The 12,113-nt window shown below is 40.6% G+C and overlaps 4 protein-coding genes and 1 long non-coding RNA gene across 5 annotated transcripts; 3 read left to right on the plus strand and 2 right to left on the minus strand.

Annotated features, from left to right (window-relative positions):
• Positions 1 to 293: 293 nt before the first annotated feature.
• Positions 294 to 806, minus strand: LOC112183512. Its single transcript, XM_024321896.1, has one exon. It carries the CDS (start codon positions 804 to 806, stop codon positions 294 to 296), a length of 513 nt encoding a protein of 170 aa, XP_024177664.1.
• Positions 807 to 1,242: 436 nt separating this feature from the next.
• Positions 1,243 to 4,507, plus strand: LOC112190122. The gene is made up of 3 exons (XM_024329543.2): positions 1,243 to 2,830; positions 3,081 to 3,189; positions 4,032 to 4,507. Exons 1-3 carry the CDS (start codon positions 1,412 to 1,414, stop codon positions 4,403 to 4,405), a joined length of 1,902 nt encoding a protein of 633 aa, XP_024185311.1. The 5' UTR covers positions 1,243 to 1,411; the 3' UTR covers positions 4,406 to 4,507.
• A 704-nt stretch (positions 4,508 to 5,211) lies between these two features.
• Positions 5,212 to 7,769, plus strand: LOC112190123. The gene is made up of 5 exons (XM_024329544.2): positions 5,212 to 5,614; positions 5,706 to 5,743; positions 6,374 to 6,650; positions 6,778 to 7,061; positions 7,186 to 7,769. Exons 1-5 carry the CDS (start codon positions 5,276 to 5,278, stop codon positions 7,625 to 7,627), a joined length of 1,380 nt encoding a protein of 459 aa, XP_024185312.1. The 5' UTR covers positions 5,212 to 5,275; the 3' UTR covers positions 7,628 to 7,769.
• LOC112190126 lies at positions 7,729 to 8,776 on the minus strand. The gene is made up of 4 exons (XR_002932249.2): positions 8,505 to 8,776; positions 8,261 to 8,397; positions 8,037 to 8,142; positions 7,729 to 7,931 (listed from the first exon to the last, which is right to left on the minus strand). It is a non-coding gene; the product is annotated as an uncharacterized LOC112190126 (long non-coding RNA).
• Positions 8,777 to 9,443: 667 nt separating this feature from the next.
• LOC112190125 (polyol transporter 5) lies at positions 9,444 to 11,795 on the plus strand. The gene is made up of 3 exons (XM_024329545.2): positions 9,444 to 9,931; positions 10,023 to 10,524; positions 10,643 to 11,795. Exons 1-3 carry the CDS (start codon positions 9,769 to 9,771, stop codon positions 11,499 to 11,501), a joined length of 1,524 nt encoding a protein of 507 aa, XP_024185313.1. The 5' UTR covers positions 9,444 to 9,768; the 3' UTR covers positions 11,502 to 11,795.
• Positions 11,796 to 12,113: the final 318 nt, after the last annotated feature.

Here is a 12,113-nt window from a genome sequence, read left to right on the forward strand (position 1 = left end):
CTGATTTCTAAGAAAAGTAATACATTGTAACAAGTAATTATTTTGTATACATTCGCTTTATCTCTGTTCAGTATATCACCCTAGGATGTAGTATCATTGGCAGTAATTAGACTATGAACACTAAATCCTTGCCGCCTTACAAATTTTTTTTTTTGATCGGAATGAGAAACTTTCATTAATAAAAACTTTGGTCAATTACAACCATTGGGGTTAAGGTGGCCTCGTCAAAAACCCTGCTTGATCAAAAACCCTGCTTGATCAGAGCAAGTAAAAAAGAGTACCACCCCCATACATCAAAAAATTCTATCATTGTCTATGACTTCCTCCAACCATGGGGGTCCAGCTTCCTTCCAAAAACTCCAACCCGTTGCTCTTAGTGCCTGCCTTGCCAAAGTGTGTGCAACCTGGTTACAACTTCTATTTATTTTCCTCCATTTCAAATGTTCAAATTCTGGCATCAACATACGTACTTCGTCAAAAATGGCTCCTTCAATACTTAAGTCCAACCCTGATTTGTTCAATGCGAAGAGGACATTAGCCGCATCACTCTCCAATTCAACATTCCTACAACCTTCTTGCAAACAGAGCTTCAGGCCATGTAAAACCGCTAATGCCTCAATTGCTAATACAGGAGGGTTACCTGGGATTACCTGGTGAGCCGCAAACTTGAGTTGCCCCACTTCATCTCTTAAAGCCATGCATACCCCTGAGACACCACATTTTCCATCTGTAGCAGCGTCCACATTCAATTTCAAGAATGGTCTATTTGGTGGGGACCATTTTTCAACTTGAACAGGAGCCTTCATTTGACTAAGCGCTTACATTTTATTTTAGACAATGACGATATATATATATATATATATATATATATATATTTTATCGGGGATGAGGTAACTAGTCATCTCAATCACATAGCACACTTACCCAGTTAGTATTCGGACCGAGGTTCACGAGAGTATCCTAGTAAAGATACTAAATTTTTTATATTTTTTTTATTGGTGTGACATAGCAAGCCACATAGGTTAACATAAGTGAGTTAGTAACACATCCATCTAGTTAGTTTTTCAATCGAGGTCAACGAGGATATCTTAGCAAAACCATACTAATCCCACGCCACAGGCGCATACCCCAAAACCCCTCGAACGTACTGGCCTCAAACTGGTGAAAGTTGAGACTCGAACGCTAGATATGAGAGGTTCCACACTAAGCCACTCGACTAACCTTACCACACCAGGTGGTTAACAATGACAATGTGGAAACGACGAAAAATATTGCCGTAAGAATAGATTTAGCCCATTGGGCCTGGCGGCCCTTCAGAGATCATATCTGGTTCAGCGTGCTCCACTTTCAGCAGACGCAAAACCCTCTCAAAATCTCAGCAAACTCCATCAGCACCAGTTTTCAGACCAAAATGGGAAAGAAACGCAAATTAGGGCAACGCGAAGCAGCGCAGTCGCAAGTGGCGGAGCCGATCGTTATCTCAGTTGACGACGCCGGAAAGCCTTTCGAACCGTTGAAAGAGATCGGAATAATACAAGCGAATGTGCTCCCAAACCCTAATGAGGTCGCAGTAAACGCCGCAGAACATCCCGGGGAAAATCCTCTGGTGCCGGAGATTGAAGGGAAATCCGAACCAGTGGAGCCGAGAAAGACGAAGAAGAAGAAGCACAAGCCGATTGATACCTGTGTCGACGTCGCCGGAAAACGTTTAGAACCGTTAAAAGAGGTCGGATTGATGCAAGCAAATCCGGCGGAGCTGCCGCCCACAAATCCAACGATTGAAGCAAAATCCGGAGCAGAACTGAGCTCAAATCCGGTTCCGGAGATTGAAGCAAAACCAGCGGAGCTGCCGCCCCTAAATACAGTGACAAAGGATGGAGTGATATCCAAAGAGCCGAGGATGAATCCGGACCCAAATGTTGAAGCAAAAACTGGAACCGAAGAGGTTACAGTGAAAAAGAAGAAGAAGAAGAAGAACAAGAAGCAGAAGCTAATGGAGAGTCAGAGCACAGTGACAACTTGTGTTGATAATGTGGAGAAAAATGGTGAGGCGAAAATCGACGAAGAAGATGTGCCACCAAAAATGAAGAAGAAGAAGAACAAAAAGCAGAAGCTGGGGGAGATGCGGGGCACAGTCATAACTTGTGTTGATAATGCGGAGAAAAATGGTGAGGCGAAAATCGACGAAGAAGATGTGCCACTAAAAAAGAAGAAGAAGAAGAACAAAAAGCAGAAGCTGGGGGAGATGCCGGGCACAGTCATAACTTGTGTTGATAATGTGGAGAAAAATGGTGAGGCGAAAATCGACGAAGAAGATGTGCCACTAAAAAAGAAGAAGAAGAAGAACAAAAAGCAGAAGCTGGGGGAGATGCCGGGCACAGTCATAACTTGTGTTGATGATGTGGAGAAAAGTGGTGAGGCGAGAGTCGATGGGCAGCTTCGAAGGCCAGGGCCAGTAGTAACAGAGGTGAAGGGGGCGGAGGGCACAGTCATAGCTTGTGTTAATGGTGAAGGGAAAATCAGTGAAGGAGGTGAAGTAGGTGAGCAAGTGACAATGCCGGGGCTAATACAGGCAGTTGGAGTAGTGGAGAATAAGAAGAGTAAGAAGAGTAAAAGGAAAGGGAACAAGGAGATGGAGAGCACAGACATTGCTTGTGTTAATGCTGGAAAAAATGTGGAGCTGCTCCCTAATCCGTTGCCAGATGTGGAAGCAAAGCCCGGGGAGGTGACCCCAAATGCAGATGCGGAAGGGGAATGTAAGAAGGTGAAAAGAAAGAAGAAAAACAAAAGAAAAGGAGCTGAGGAGAAACCACTCAAACAATATGTTAAAGTGAGTGATCTAATTTATCTGCAATTTTGTTTATTAGTAAGTTGATTATAATTGCTAGTCTTATAAGCTAAGGATTGTCTAATGGGCGTATTCTGTGGAGTTCGCTTCGTTTAATCATGGAAAAGTAGGTGTGCGTTTAAATCAATTTCGAGTTTTTCTTCTTGTTTGAGGAAGTTGATTAATTGGAAAGGTTTTGGGGACAGGGTAGTGATTAGTTAGTGATGTTTCTGTGTTGATGTGTTGCTTCTAGGTATGTGTGATATGTCGAGGAAAAGGGCATATCATCTCGACTTGCCCTCTGCTGAGTAACAAGATATCTGGAAATAAGCTTTCTGAGTGCCCTCAGCTTCTTCAAGACGGTAATTCGTCCTTTTATTAATATTGTCAATTTATGTGCAGTTGGTTCGGGCTTTAGTTGCTTTGTGCCAATGATCATTGTTGTGTGATATCTCAATCCTAATAAGTTTGTCCGGTGATAACTTCTGAGTTATGCAGCTTTTTGAGGTGCCCTTTTGTTCTATGCAACTACATGCATTTGAAGTTTACATGAACATGTAAGCCTGTAAGGGTACAATGTAGGAAGCTGGTTGGATTAATGTGACAGGATTCTCAAATTTGGGGACAAGATTTTGGTTATTAACTCAAAGACAGTGCTAGTATATAGCCTCTTCCCCCTACAATCTGTTTTGTTTTTATCTGTCAAACTACATTGATGCCCTTGGGATATTACAATGATGTTTATCATGTTTCCGACAAGTATCATTACTCCCCCTGTCAAAATATGAATAGTTGTGTTTTTAAAGATAGGGTTCAAACTTCAGTGCAGGTTTGAGTCTTGTAGAATGGATCTATATGGAGAGATTAACTGTACAAATTTTTGTCCAACAGATGCCGAAAACATTTTTCCCTTGTATATAAATAGAGGTTCTTATTGTTACTTACACATATATATGAGGTTGGTATGGTCAGTTTTTATATATTGAAAATTCAGATGTCGAGCGGGATATGGATAGACCATAGGGTGCTAAATGCGTGATGATTCCAGATCTCCCTCAACTTCCTCATATTTCTAATATTTGTGATAATAGTTGCTTTCTGAACCAATCTGATTAAGACATGGCAATAAGGATGGTGATAATATGGGTGCTTGCTTTATCTGATCCTTGGCATGGTACTAAGTTTTGTGCTTTCTAATTCTCAGTGGAAATGAAGAGTGGCGAAGCGGAGAAGTTGCTTGTCTGTCCTCCTGAGGATACTTTGATGCAAGATAAGTCATCTGATCGTAAAGAAGGTGAGTCCATTGTGAAGAATGGCGAAGAGGAGAAGTTTATTGGCTGTCCTTCCGTGGATGCCTTGATGAAAGAAGAAACATCCGGGGGTAAAGAAGATGAGTCCGCTGTGAAGAATGCCGAAGAAAGCAGTTGTACTCCTGAGGATATTTTCATGAAAGACGAGAAATCTGACGACAAAGAAGATGAGACTATTGTTAAAATTGATTCTGCTTCTCATCCAGAAGAAAGTTATGTTAAACCAATGATTGAACGGGGCCCTGAGGTAGTATATCCTGTTGCTTGATGATTTTGTAAGATGAATTTCTTGGCATTCCATTTTTGTTTATGATTGCAGCAGGCCAAAATATCTTTGCTTAATTTTGAAACGTCCCCGAATCAACTCTCACCAGGAATTTTGTTAAGAGTAGTTTATAGTTTATACATGACCAAAGACCATGAATGTGGTTCTGAAATTGAAGACCATTCAAATTGAAATTCTATTTCAATGTGTGTTTTTTTCTTTCTTTTTCGTGGTAAGCATGACTTTGCGTGTTCTCTATATAGCACTTGCCAACAAGCATTGCTCAGATGTGATGGATAGATGTCAAGAGTGTTGGTATGAAGTTGTATTCTTTTCAAACTAAAAGTCTTTTTTTAGTGTCCTTTTTTGAGATTAAGATGAATGAAAAAGAAAGGCATTTGATGAAATTTCTCGAGTTTTCTTTGTATCTTTTGCTTGTTATTGTTTTTGGTTCTCTCAAGTCCCTTCACAGTTTACACTTCATACTAATGAGTAATCTTCTCTATTAAATTTCTCTAAGTTTTAACTCAAATTATAAAGTAACGTCGTAATCTTAATAATTCATTTAGTCTGTTATAAGTTGTTTGGTCATCGAAATATATCAAACGTATCCCTACCCTCAAAGGGCATGGCTGGACTATTGACAAACAACCTAAAATGGAGTTAGCTCAAGCACCTCAGACGAAATCCAAAAAGAAAAACGTATTCTAGATTTATTAAATAATAAGAATGAAAAGAATATTGAAAAGAAAAGAAAAAAAAAAAACCGGCAAGACGGTTCACTCAAATAACTTTGGGTTCACTCCACTGAAAAGCCTCATTTCCTCATTTGTTTATCCAAACACCCCAACTGTGTGTGTGTGGAGAGCAAGAATGGTGTCAACAATTCTCTCACCCACATCCTCATTTCCCTCCAATTCCAACCCTTACTCTGATGCCTCTTGCACCTCCACCAACTTCAACAAATCCAGACTACCCTTTGAACCTTCCAGAAGAACCCTTCAACTTCCCAAATCCCTAAAGCTACTTCCTTTCAGGGCCTGTGTTGGCCCAATTGAGGATGGCTCAGCTGAGCAGTTTTTGCAGAACAATTCTATTGGGGACTTCATGAGGTTCAAGACTGGCGTTGATGGAGGCACTGGGGAGTTGCAGACTGCTGTTGTTAGCTACAAGAAGAAGTTCCCTTGGTCTCTTTTGAAGCCTTTTCTTCAGGTATTGCTTTGTAAAGTTTGAGTCTTTGGTGTGTTTTGTTATTGGGTTTTTGTTTCTGATTACTGGGTTTTGTTCTTCTTTGGTGTTGTAGGTTGATTTGGTTTCCACAATTCACATAGCGGATAAAGAGTAAGTTACTGACTGAATTGCTTGTGCTTTTAGTAATACGGCAGTTATGTATTTGTGATTGGAAGTGTTTGGTAAGTTTTTCTAGCCTGAAAATGGTGCAAAATGTTATGTTTTGAAGCCCCTATTAACCCTTGTTTTGGAAGCTGTGAATGTATCTTACAAGCTAAAGCCTTTTCCTCTCAAGTCTCAACTGAGCTGAAAGTTTAAGGTGTTGTTGAAAAAAAAAAAGTAGGAGTGATTTAGTGAGCTAGGTAAATGCACTGTTTGCTAGCTTTAAGGGAGATGGCCTTTAGAAAATGAGGGCTAATGAAATGCCAAGAACACAAATGGGGCAAAATATAAGGGTAGATTTGATCCTAAGTTTCTAATTGTGCGAGGATTACTAACTGCTTTAGTTCTTTTTAGGGAAACGATGAAGAATTTCTTTTGGGGCTCACTTCGAAATTTTAGTTACAGTTATTAACTGGCAGTACTCATAACTTGATCTTAAATGCCTTAAGATTACATGCATTTGTCCTATACCTTATGGCCTTGTATCGGATTAGGGAAACTTTATGTGCTTTAACCAATATAAGTGGAAATTGGTTGTCCCAGATATAAAAAATTGATGATCTTAAATACCATGTCCAGGTACTTTTCCACCCTCCAAAAGGAGCTCAAGTCCTATGATGCTGTTCTTTTTGAGATGGTGACCAGCAGGGAGAGTTTGGAGAATAGAAGAAACCTTGCTGCCACAAGAAGACTCAAAGTCAAAAGTCCACGCTCAAGAAGCTTTAACATTCTGGGATGCATTCAGCGGCAGATGGCTCGTTCTCTGACGCTTGATTTCCAGTTAGACTGTATGGATTATGAGTCTGAGAAATGGTACCATGCAGATCTCGACTTCGAGACTTTCAAGTTGCTTCAGGTTCAATTGTCTATGTTCCCTATCTTGTTGATAAGTACAAGTTGTATATTTGATATGATGAACTTCTATATCTTTCTCTACCATCATTATATGGTGTTAGTGTAATAACCATTATCGTTTCTTTCAGGATGAAAAAGGTGAAAGCTTCTTCAGCTTTGCAAGGGATATGACAATTAGATCCACGAAAGCTATGATGCAACCTGAAATTCCAGAAGACCTTGATCCTTGGAGATCTAAGCTTTTATGGGCCTCACGTGTGCTTCCGATGCCACTTGTTGGCCTCCTCATTATTGGAGGTGTTTGTGCAGACACAGGCAGCCGGCCATCAGAATTCCCAGAACTAGAAGCCTTATCCAGGCTTGATTTTGGTGGTGCAATGAAGGTCTTCTTGGCCAAAAGACTAACATCGGAGTAAGTGCTAGTCAAAGTTTTGATAACTAGTCTTAAAGGGTTTGGCTTAGCATTTTGGGTTGGTTCAAAGTTTCTTCAAAATTTCAGAACTCAAAACTGACTTGGAGCATATTGCTTGTTAAAGATTCACACAGGCGACAGCTGATGTAGAAGAGAGTTCTGTGATCATTGGTGAGAGAAACAGAGCTGCCATGGACGCTCTCACAAAAGCAATTGACGACGGGCACAATAGGATTGCAATACTATACGGAGGTGGTCACATGCCTGATCTAGGAAGGAGATTACAAGAGTTGGACCTGATCCCTTCTCGGGCGCAGTGGGTAACGGCGTGGTCCATAAAGAAGAGGAATTTTAACAGCAATTCCCTTCCATTTCTGAAGACAATGGCTGAAGTTTCAGGTTGGCCTTTGAATCGCTACCAGACTTTGGCATTGCTCATATTTTCGTCGGTACTTGCAATAGATCTCTGGTTTTGGGAGCTCTTTTTTGGCACTGCTGTCGACTTTTTCTCTCTAGTTGGTTCACAGATTTCCCAGTATGTTGATAATCCACATATGATCTTATAGAATAGTCTCCCAAAGCCAATACCATTGCTATAAGTAATTCTTTATATGTAAATAGTAAACATCTCTCATTGAACTGGTGTAAATTTTGGCCAGGCCAACAGTGTATGGAAAGAAAATGCACTTCATGTCACTCAAGATTTCATCTTTCTTGTAATCTGGTTTAGGGTACAAACTATTATACAGAATACTGAATAGAAAATGTAAACATTGTCATTCTAGACCTCCTAAGTACTAGTTTTTAGCCAAAGCTGAGAAGCTTATGATTTGCTCATGATACATAGCCCGTTTTCTTTCTTCTCAATACCTTCATTCACAAACAACATACAAATGAAATATATCATAATAGGCTTTGCAAATTGTAACTGTTTGGTTTTGAAGAAGATTTACTACTCAAAATTCTTTTTCATACCTTCTCTGAAGTTGAACTTGAATCTAACCGCGACATGACTGACGAAGGCACCTCATTCTACCAGTACCTGTAGTCTTTCTGCGAATCGCCTTCACGCTCCAGTTATCTATTTGGTTCACGTGACAATCAACACAAATCAAAACCAAGACCTTCAACTTTGGAATTGAAAACTTGAGCACAAGTTGAAAACAGAGGAAGCAGAAGTGTAGAGAAAAGAGTTTGACGTTTTCTGATACGGCTGGCGGGGTAGCCACAAGAGGCGCAACGACTCTTCTGAAGATGAAAGCTCCGACGGCCGCACCGCATGGAGAGAGCGTGGCTCCAAAGGGCCGGGTTTGCCAAAGCTTCCAGTCCCCTTCCCCTGTTTCGTTCAGAGTAAAACAACAACCAGACGAAAAGTTCCAATCTTTATGGAGAGTACAAGAATTTCATAATGCATATTTGAAAATTGTAGATAGAGAAGCTTACCATGTTTGGAAATGTGATTCAGTTGCAGAAACAAGTACCGAGAGGTTGGTTCAGGACTTGACGGTGTGGCGGTGCAGAGGGTTCTTATTATTATGCTTTTGAAATTTGTTTACCGAAATGCCCTCATCGTCCTCCCAAAATGACATGATGTTGTGGCGCTGTTTTAGCATGACAACGGAGAAGATCGAGTAAGCCCTTTGGTGACGATCGGCCACTGGTGAGTTCCAGGTGGTTTTTTTTATTTTATAATTTTTTTTTATCTTAGTTTCAGTTCATTTCGGACCATTCCCATGAGTATTATTAATCATATTGTCCTCTGTCAATAATGAAAAGAAACAAATGGGGTCCTTGGTTGTTTGTTTTCTATGTTGTATCTTAATCTAATGAAGAAGATAAGCAGCATTGTTTCAACGTGCTCCACCGTGTTTGGCTTCTCTGCTATTGGTTACAAAAAGACAAACAACTAAATGATATGAGATACCCGATTCCAATTTGTATACCCATGTTGGTTCTTATTTAGTATATATTTATATATGTATATTATACTGAATTGAATGATGTAGGAGGTGGTGTTGAACAGTTTAAGTCGGAGCTACGGTTCAAAATCTGACGCATTTGATAGTATCTTTGCCTGAAATATGGATCGAATATTCGTCTCCGATTTGTGTTCACACGCACCCATGTTTTAGCTCGATCAGTTGGTGGCCACTCACTCTCAAATTCTCCAGGTAGAACATGCTGGAAGTGGGACTGTGGGGTTTGTTTGCTTTTACTTTTCCTTAATGAGTTTAAGTTTATAGTCTTTCTTAATGATCTTTTGTTCTTTATCGATTATTATATACAATCATCATGTGTTTATCTCTTGATCCATTAATCTCCGGCCTAATTTCATTTTCTGGTGCAATACAGACCTAAATACTTAGATGAGGATCACGTTATTCACATTGCTGGTTAGATCATCATTCGCTGGATATATTGCTTGCTTGGTCCATGTCTTTTTTGAGTGCCAGATAAATTTGACAGAGGCGTGTGGAGGCAACGTGACCCGATAAAGCATCTTTTTTTACAAAGCAAACAGAAGCAATTATTTCCATTCCAAATCTATAATTACCATTACTTAATTAGTCTAATTTACTATTACTTAAGGTAAAAACACACAAGATTAGCTGTCTTTTACAACATGGCATATATATAGGGGAATAGGGGATGTATATCCTTTCTGGTTTGCACAGACCCCTATTGATTCTTCATCTTCAACAAGAAGATGTCAAAAACTCCAGCTCTGGATTCAAACAAGGATCACGATTATCACCCTCTTCCTGATTCAGAATCTCCATCATCCCCTTCAGGGTCTAGACCAGGTCTCAACAAATATGCTCTTGCTGGTGCCATTTTGGCTTCCACAAACTCTGTCCTCCTAGGCTATGGTTAGTACCTAAATCCAATCCCTTCAATATTTGCACCTTTCTTTCAAGTCTTCCAGATAAAACCCTTGATTCTGTTATTTGGGTTCTGCAGATATAGGAGTGATGAGCGGTGCAGCCCTTTTCATAAGGGAGGACATGAACATTACATCAACTCAAGTAGAGATCTTGGTTGGTTCCCTAAATGTGTGTTCTTTGATCGGATCGGTTGCCTCAGGCAAGACTTCGGATTGGATTGGGAGGCGTTACACTATAGTTCTGGCAGCAGCAACTTTTCTAATAGGGGCTCTTCTGATGGGACTAGCACCATCCTTCTCTTTCCTCATAGGCGGTAGAGTAGTGGCTGGGATTGGTGTTGGATATTCATTGATGATTGCCCCGGTTTATGTAGCCGAGCTCTCGCCGGCTCTTAGACGTGGCTTTCTGACCTCTCTCCCTGAGGTGTTCATCAATGGTGGAATACTGCTAGGGTACATCTCCAACTATGCTTTGTCAGGCCTCCCACAGAACTTGAATTGGAGACTTATGCTTGGACTTGCAGCATTTCCAGCATTTTCTGTTGCAGTTGGCGTGTTGGCAATGCCGGAGTCGCCTAGGTAATTGGCTTTTGATCACATCCTAGAAAATTATTTTTGCCATGTTTTGTTTTAGTACATTTCACCAAATAATGTCAGTTGAGTTCATGTTGATGTTTCTATTGACATTGATGAATAGGTGGTTGGTGATGAAAGGCCGGTTAGACGAAGCAAAGCAGGTTTTGATAAGAACATCTGAGAGCAAGGAGGAAGCTGAATTGAGGCTCAAAGAGATAGCCAGAGCAGCTAATTCAATGCCTGCAACTTCTTCAAGCAATTGGAGTGGGAAGGGGGTTTGGAGAGACTTACTGTTGAGGCCCACTAGGCCCATTCGTCGCATTCTCATTGCCGCAATTGGTGTCAACTTTTTCATGCAAGCTTCCGGCAATGATGCCGTTGTGTATTACAGTCCGGAAGTATTCAGGGACGCCGGAATTCACAACAAGAAGCAGCTTGTTGGTGTCACAATACTCATGGGGATTGCCAAGACTTCCTTTGTTTTGGTATCAGCTCTGTTCTTGGACTCGTATGGCAGGAGGCCACTTTTGCTTTTGGGCTCAATTGGCATGGCATTCTCCTTAGCTGCATTGGGCCTCGGCTCCAAGTTTCTCGAGTACTCAATTGACAAGCCCACATGGGCTATTGGGTTGTGTGTGGTGGCGGTGTGTTCGGCCGCATCATTCTTCTCCATTGGGCTTGGGCCCATCACATGGGTCTATTCATCGGAGATTTTTCCGATGAGATTAAGGGCCCAAGGTTCAAGCTTGGCAATAGGGGTGAACCGATTGGTGAGTGGATTGGTGGCCATGACATTTCTAAGCGTTTCTAGGGAGATAACATTCGGGGGTATGTTTTTCGTGCTTGCGGGAATAATGGTGGTGGGTACGATATTCTTTTACTTCTATTTGCCGGAAACAAAAGGGAAAAGCTTGGAAGAAATTGAGGCTCTATTTGAGGATGACTATGACAAGGATAACCGTAAAATGCTTCTTTCTTGACGTGCATTGTCGTAGATATGTATCATTTCCATTGCATGGAACAAATTAGATTCGATCTGCAACATAGAACAGAGGGGATTTTGTTGTTGTAGTTCTATCAGATTTTGTTGAAGATAGAGTTTCATCCTATGGTCATGTAGTCATGTAGTCATTGACCATAAGTGTTTGGGTTTGTTCTTTCAGTCTGTAAATTGCGCTTGAGGCATTAATTGTGTTACTCCAAAAAGAGTTGAAGCTTCTTTTGAGGACAAAGTTGTATGTGTACTTCTTGTGTAGCCTTTGATTTTTTCTATATATCTTGAGCACAAAACTTGAGCATATATTTCTTGAAGCATAATGGGCTTATGCAAGTGTGCTTTGGGGTTATATATGGAGGAATTCGAAAAAGGCATATAACTATATCAGGGTTTTTCCAGTACTACTGAAATCAGTCTGTTCTACTCTTTACACTAATCATCTGTCAAGTAACACTATAGAGCTGCTGGCAATCCTGTTCTATCTCGAAAGTATTGTAGAATATCAGAATTTATGGCTACTTATCGTCTACCATTACAACTCACAAGAAATTATAGATCCGTCATGTTTCCTCCTCGATCGCTTTCTTCTATTCGG

The sequence above is a fragment of the Rosa chinensis genome, chromosome 2 (genome assembly GCF_002994745.2).
Source record: "Rosa chinensis cultivar Old Blush chromosome 2, RchiOBHm-V2, whole genome shotgun sequence".
In the NCBI taxonomy this organism is placed as follows: domain Eukaryota; kingdom Viridiplantae; phylum Streptophyta; class Magnoliopsida; order Rosales; family Rosaceae; genus Rosa; species Rosa chinensis.

Coding starts and splice junctions, on each gene's coding strand:
- LOC112190123 (XM_024329544.2), top strand. CDS start 5,276: ATGGTGTCAACAATTCTCTCACCCACATCCTCATTTCCCTCCAATTCC. Junction 5,615..5,705: donor TTTTGAAGCCTTTTCTTCAG/GTATTGCTTTGT, acceptor TTGGTGTTGTAG/GTTGATTTGGTTTCCACAAT. Junction 5,744..6,373: donor ATTCACATAGCGGATAAAGA/GTAAGTTACTGA, acceptor TACCATGTCCAG/GTACTTTTCCACCCTCCAAA.
- LOC112183512 (XM_024321896.1), bottom strand. CDS start 806: ATGAAGGCTCCTGTTCAAGTTGAAAAATGGTCCCCACCAAATAGACCA.
- LOC112190125 (XM_024329545.2), top strand. CDS start 9,769: ATGTCAAAAACTCCAGCTCTGGATTCAAACAAGGATCACGATTATCAC. Junction 9,932..10,022: donor CTCTGTCCTCCTAGGCTATG/GTTAGTACCTAA, acceptor TGGGTTCTGCAG/ATATAGGAGTGATGAGCGGT. Junction 10,525..10,642: donor GCAATGCCGGAGTCGCCTAG/GTAATTGGCTTT, acceptor ATTGATGAATAG/GTGGTTGGTGATGAAAGGCC.
- LOC112190122 (XM_024329543.2), top strand. CDS start 1,412: ATGGGAAAGAAACGCAAATTAGGGCAACGCGAAGCAGCGCAGTCGCAA. Junction 2,831..3,080: donor CACTCAAACAATATGTTAAA/GTGAGTGATCTA, acceptor TGTTGCTTCTAG/GTATGTGTGATATGTCGAGG. Junction 3,190..4,031: donor CCCTCAGCTTCTTCAAGACG/GTAATTCGTCCT, acceptor TCTAATTCTCAG/TGGAAATGAAGAGTGGCGAA.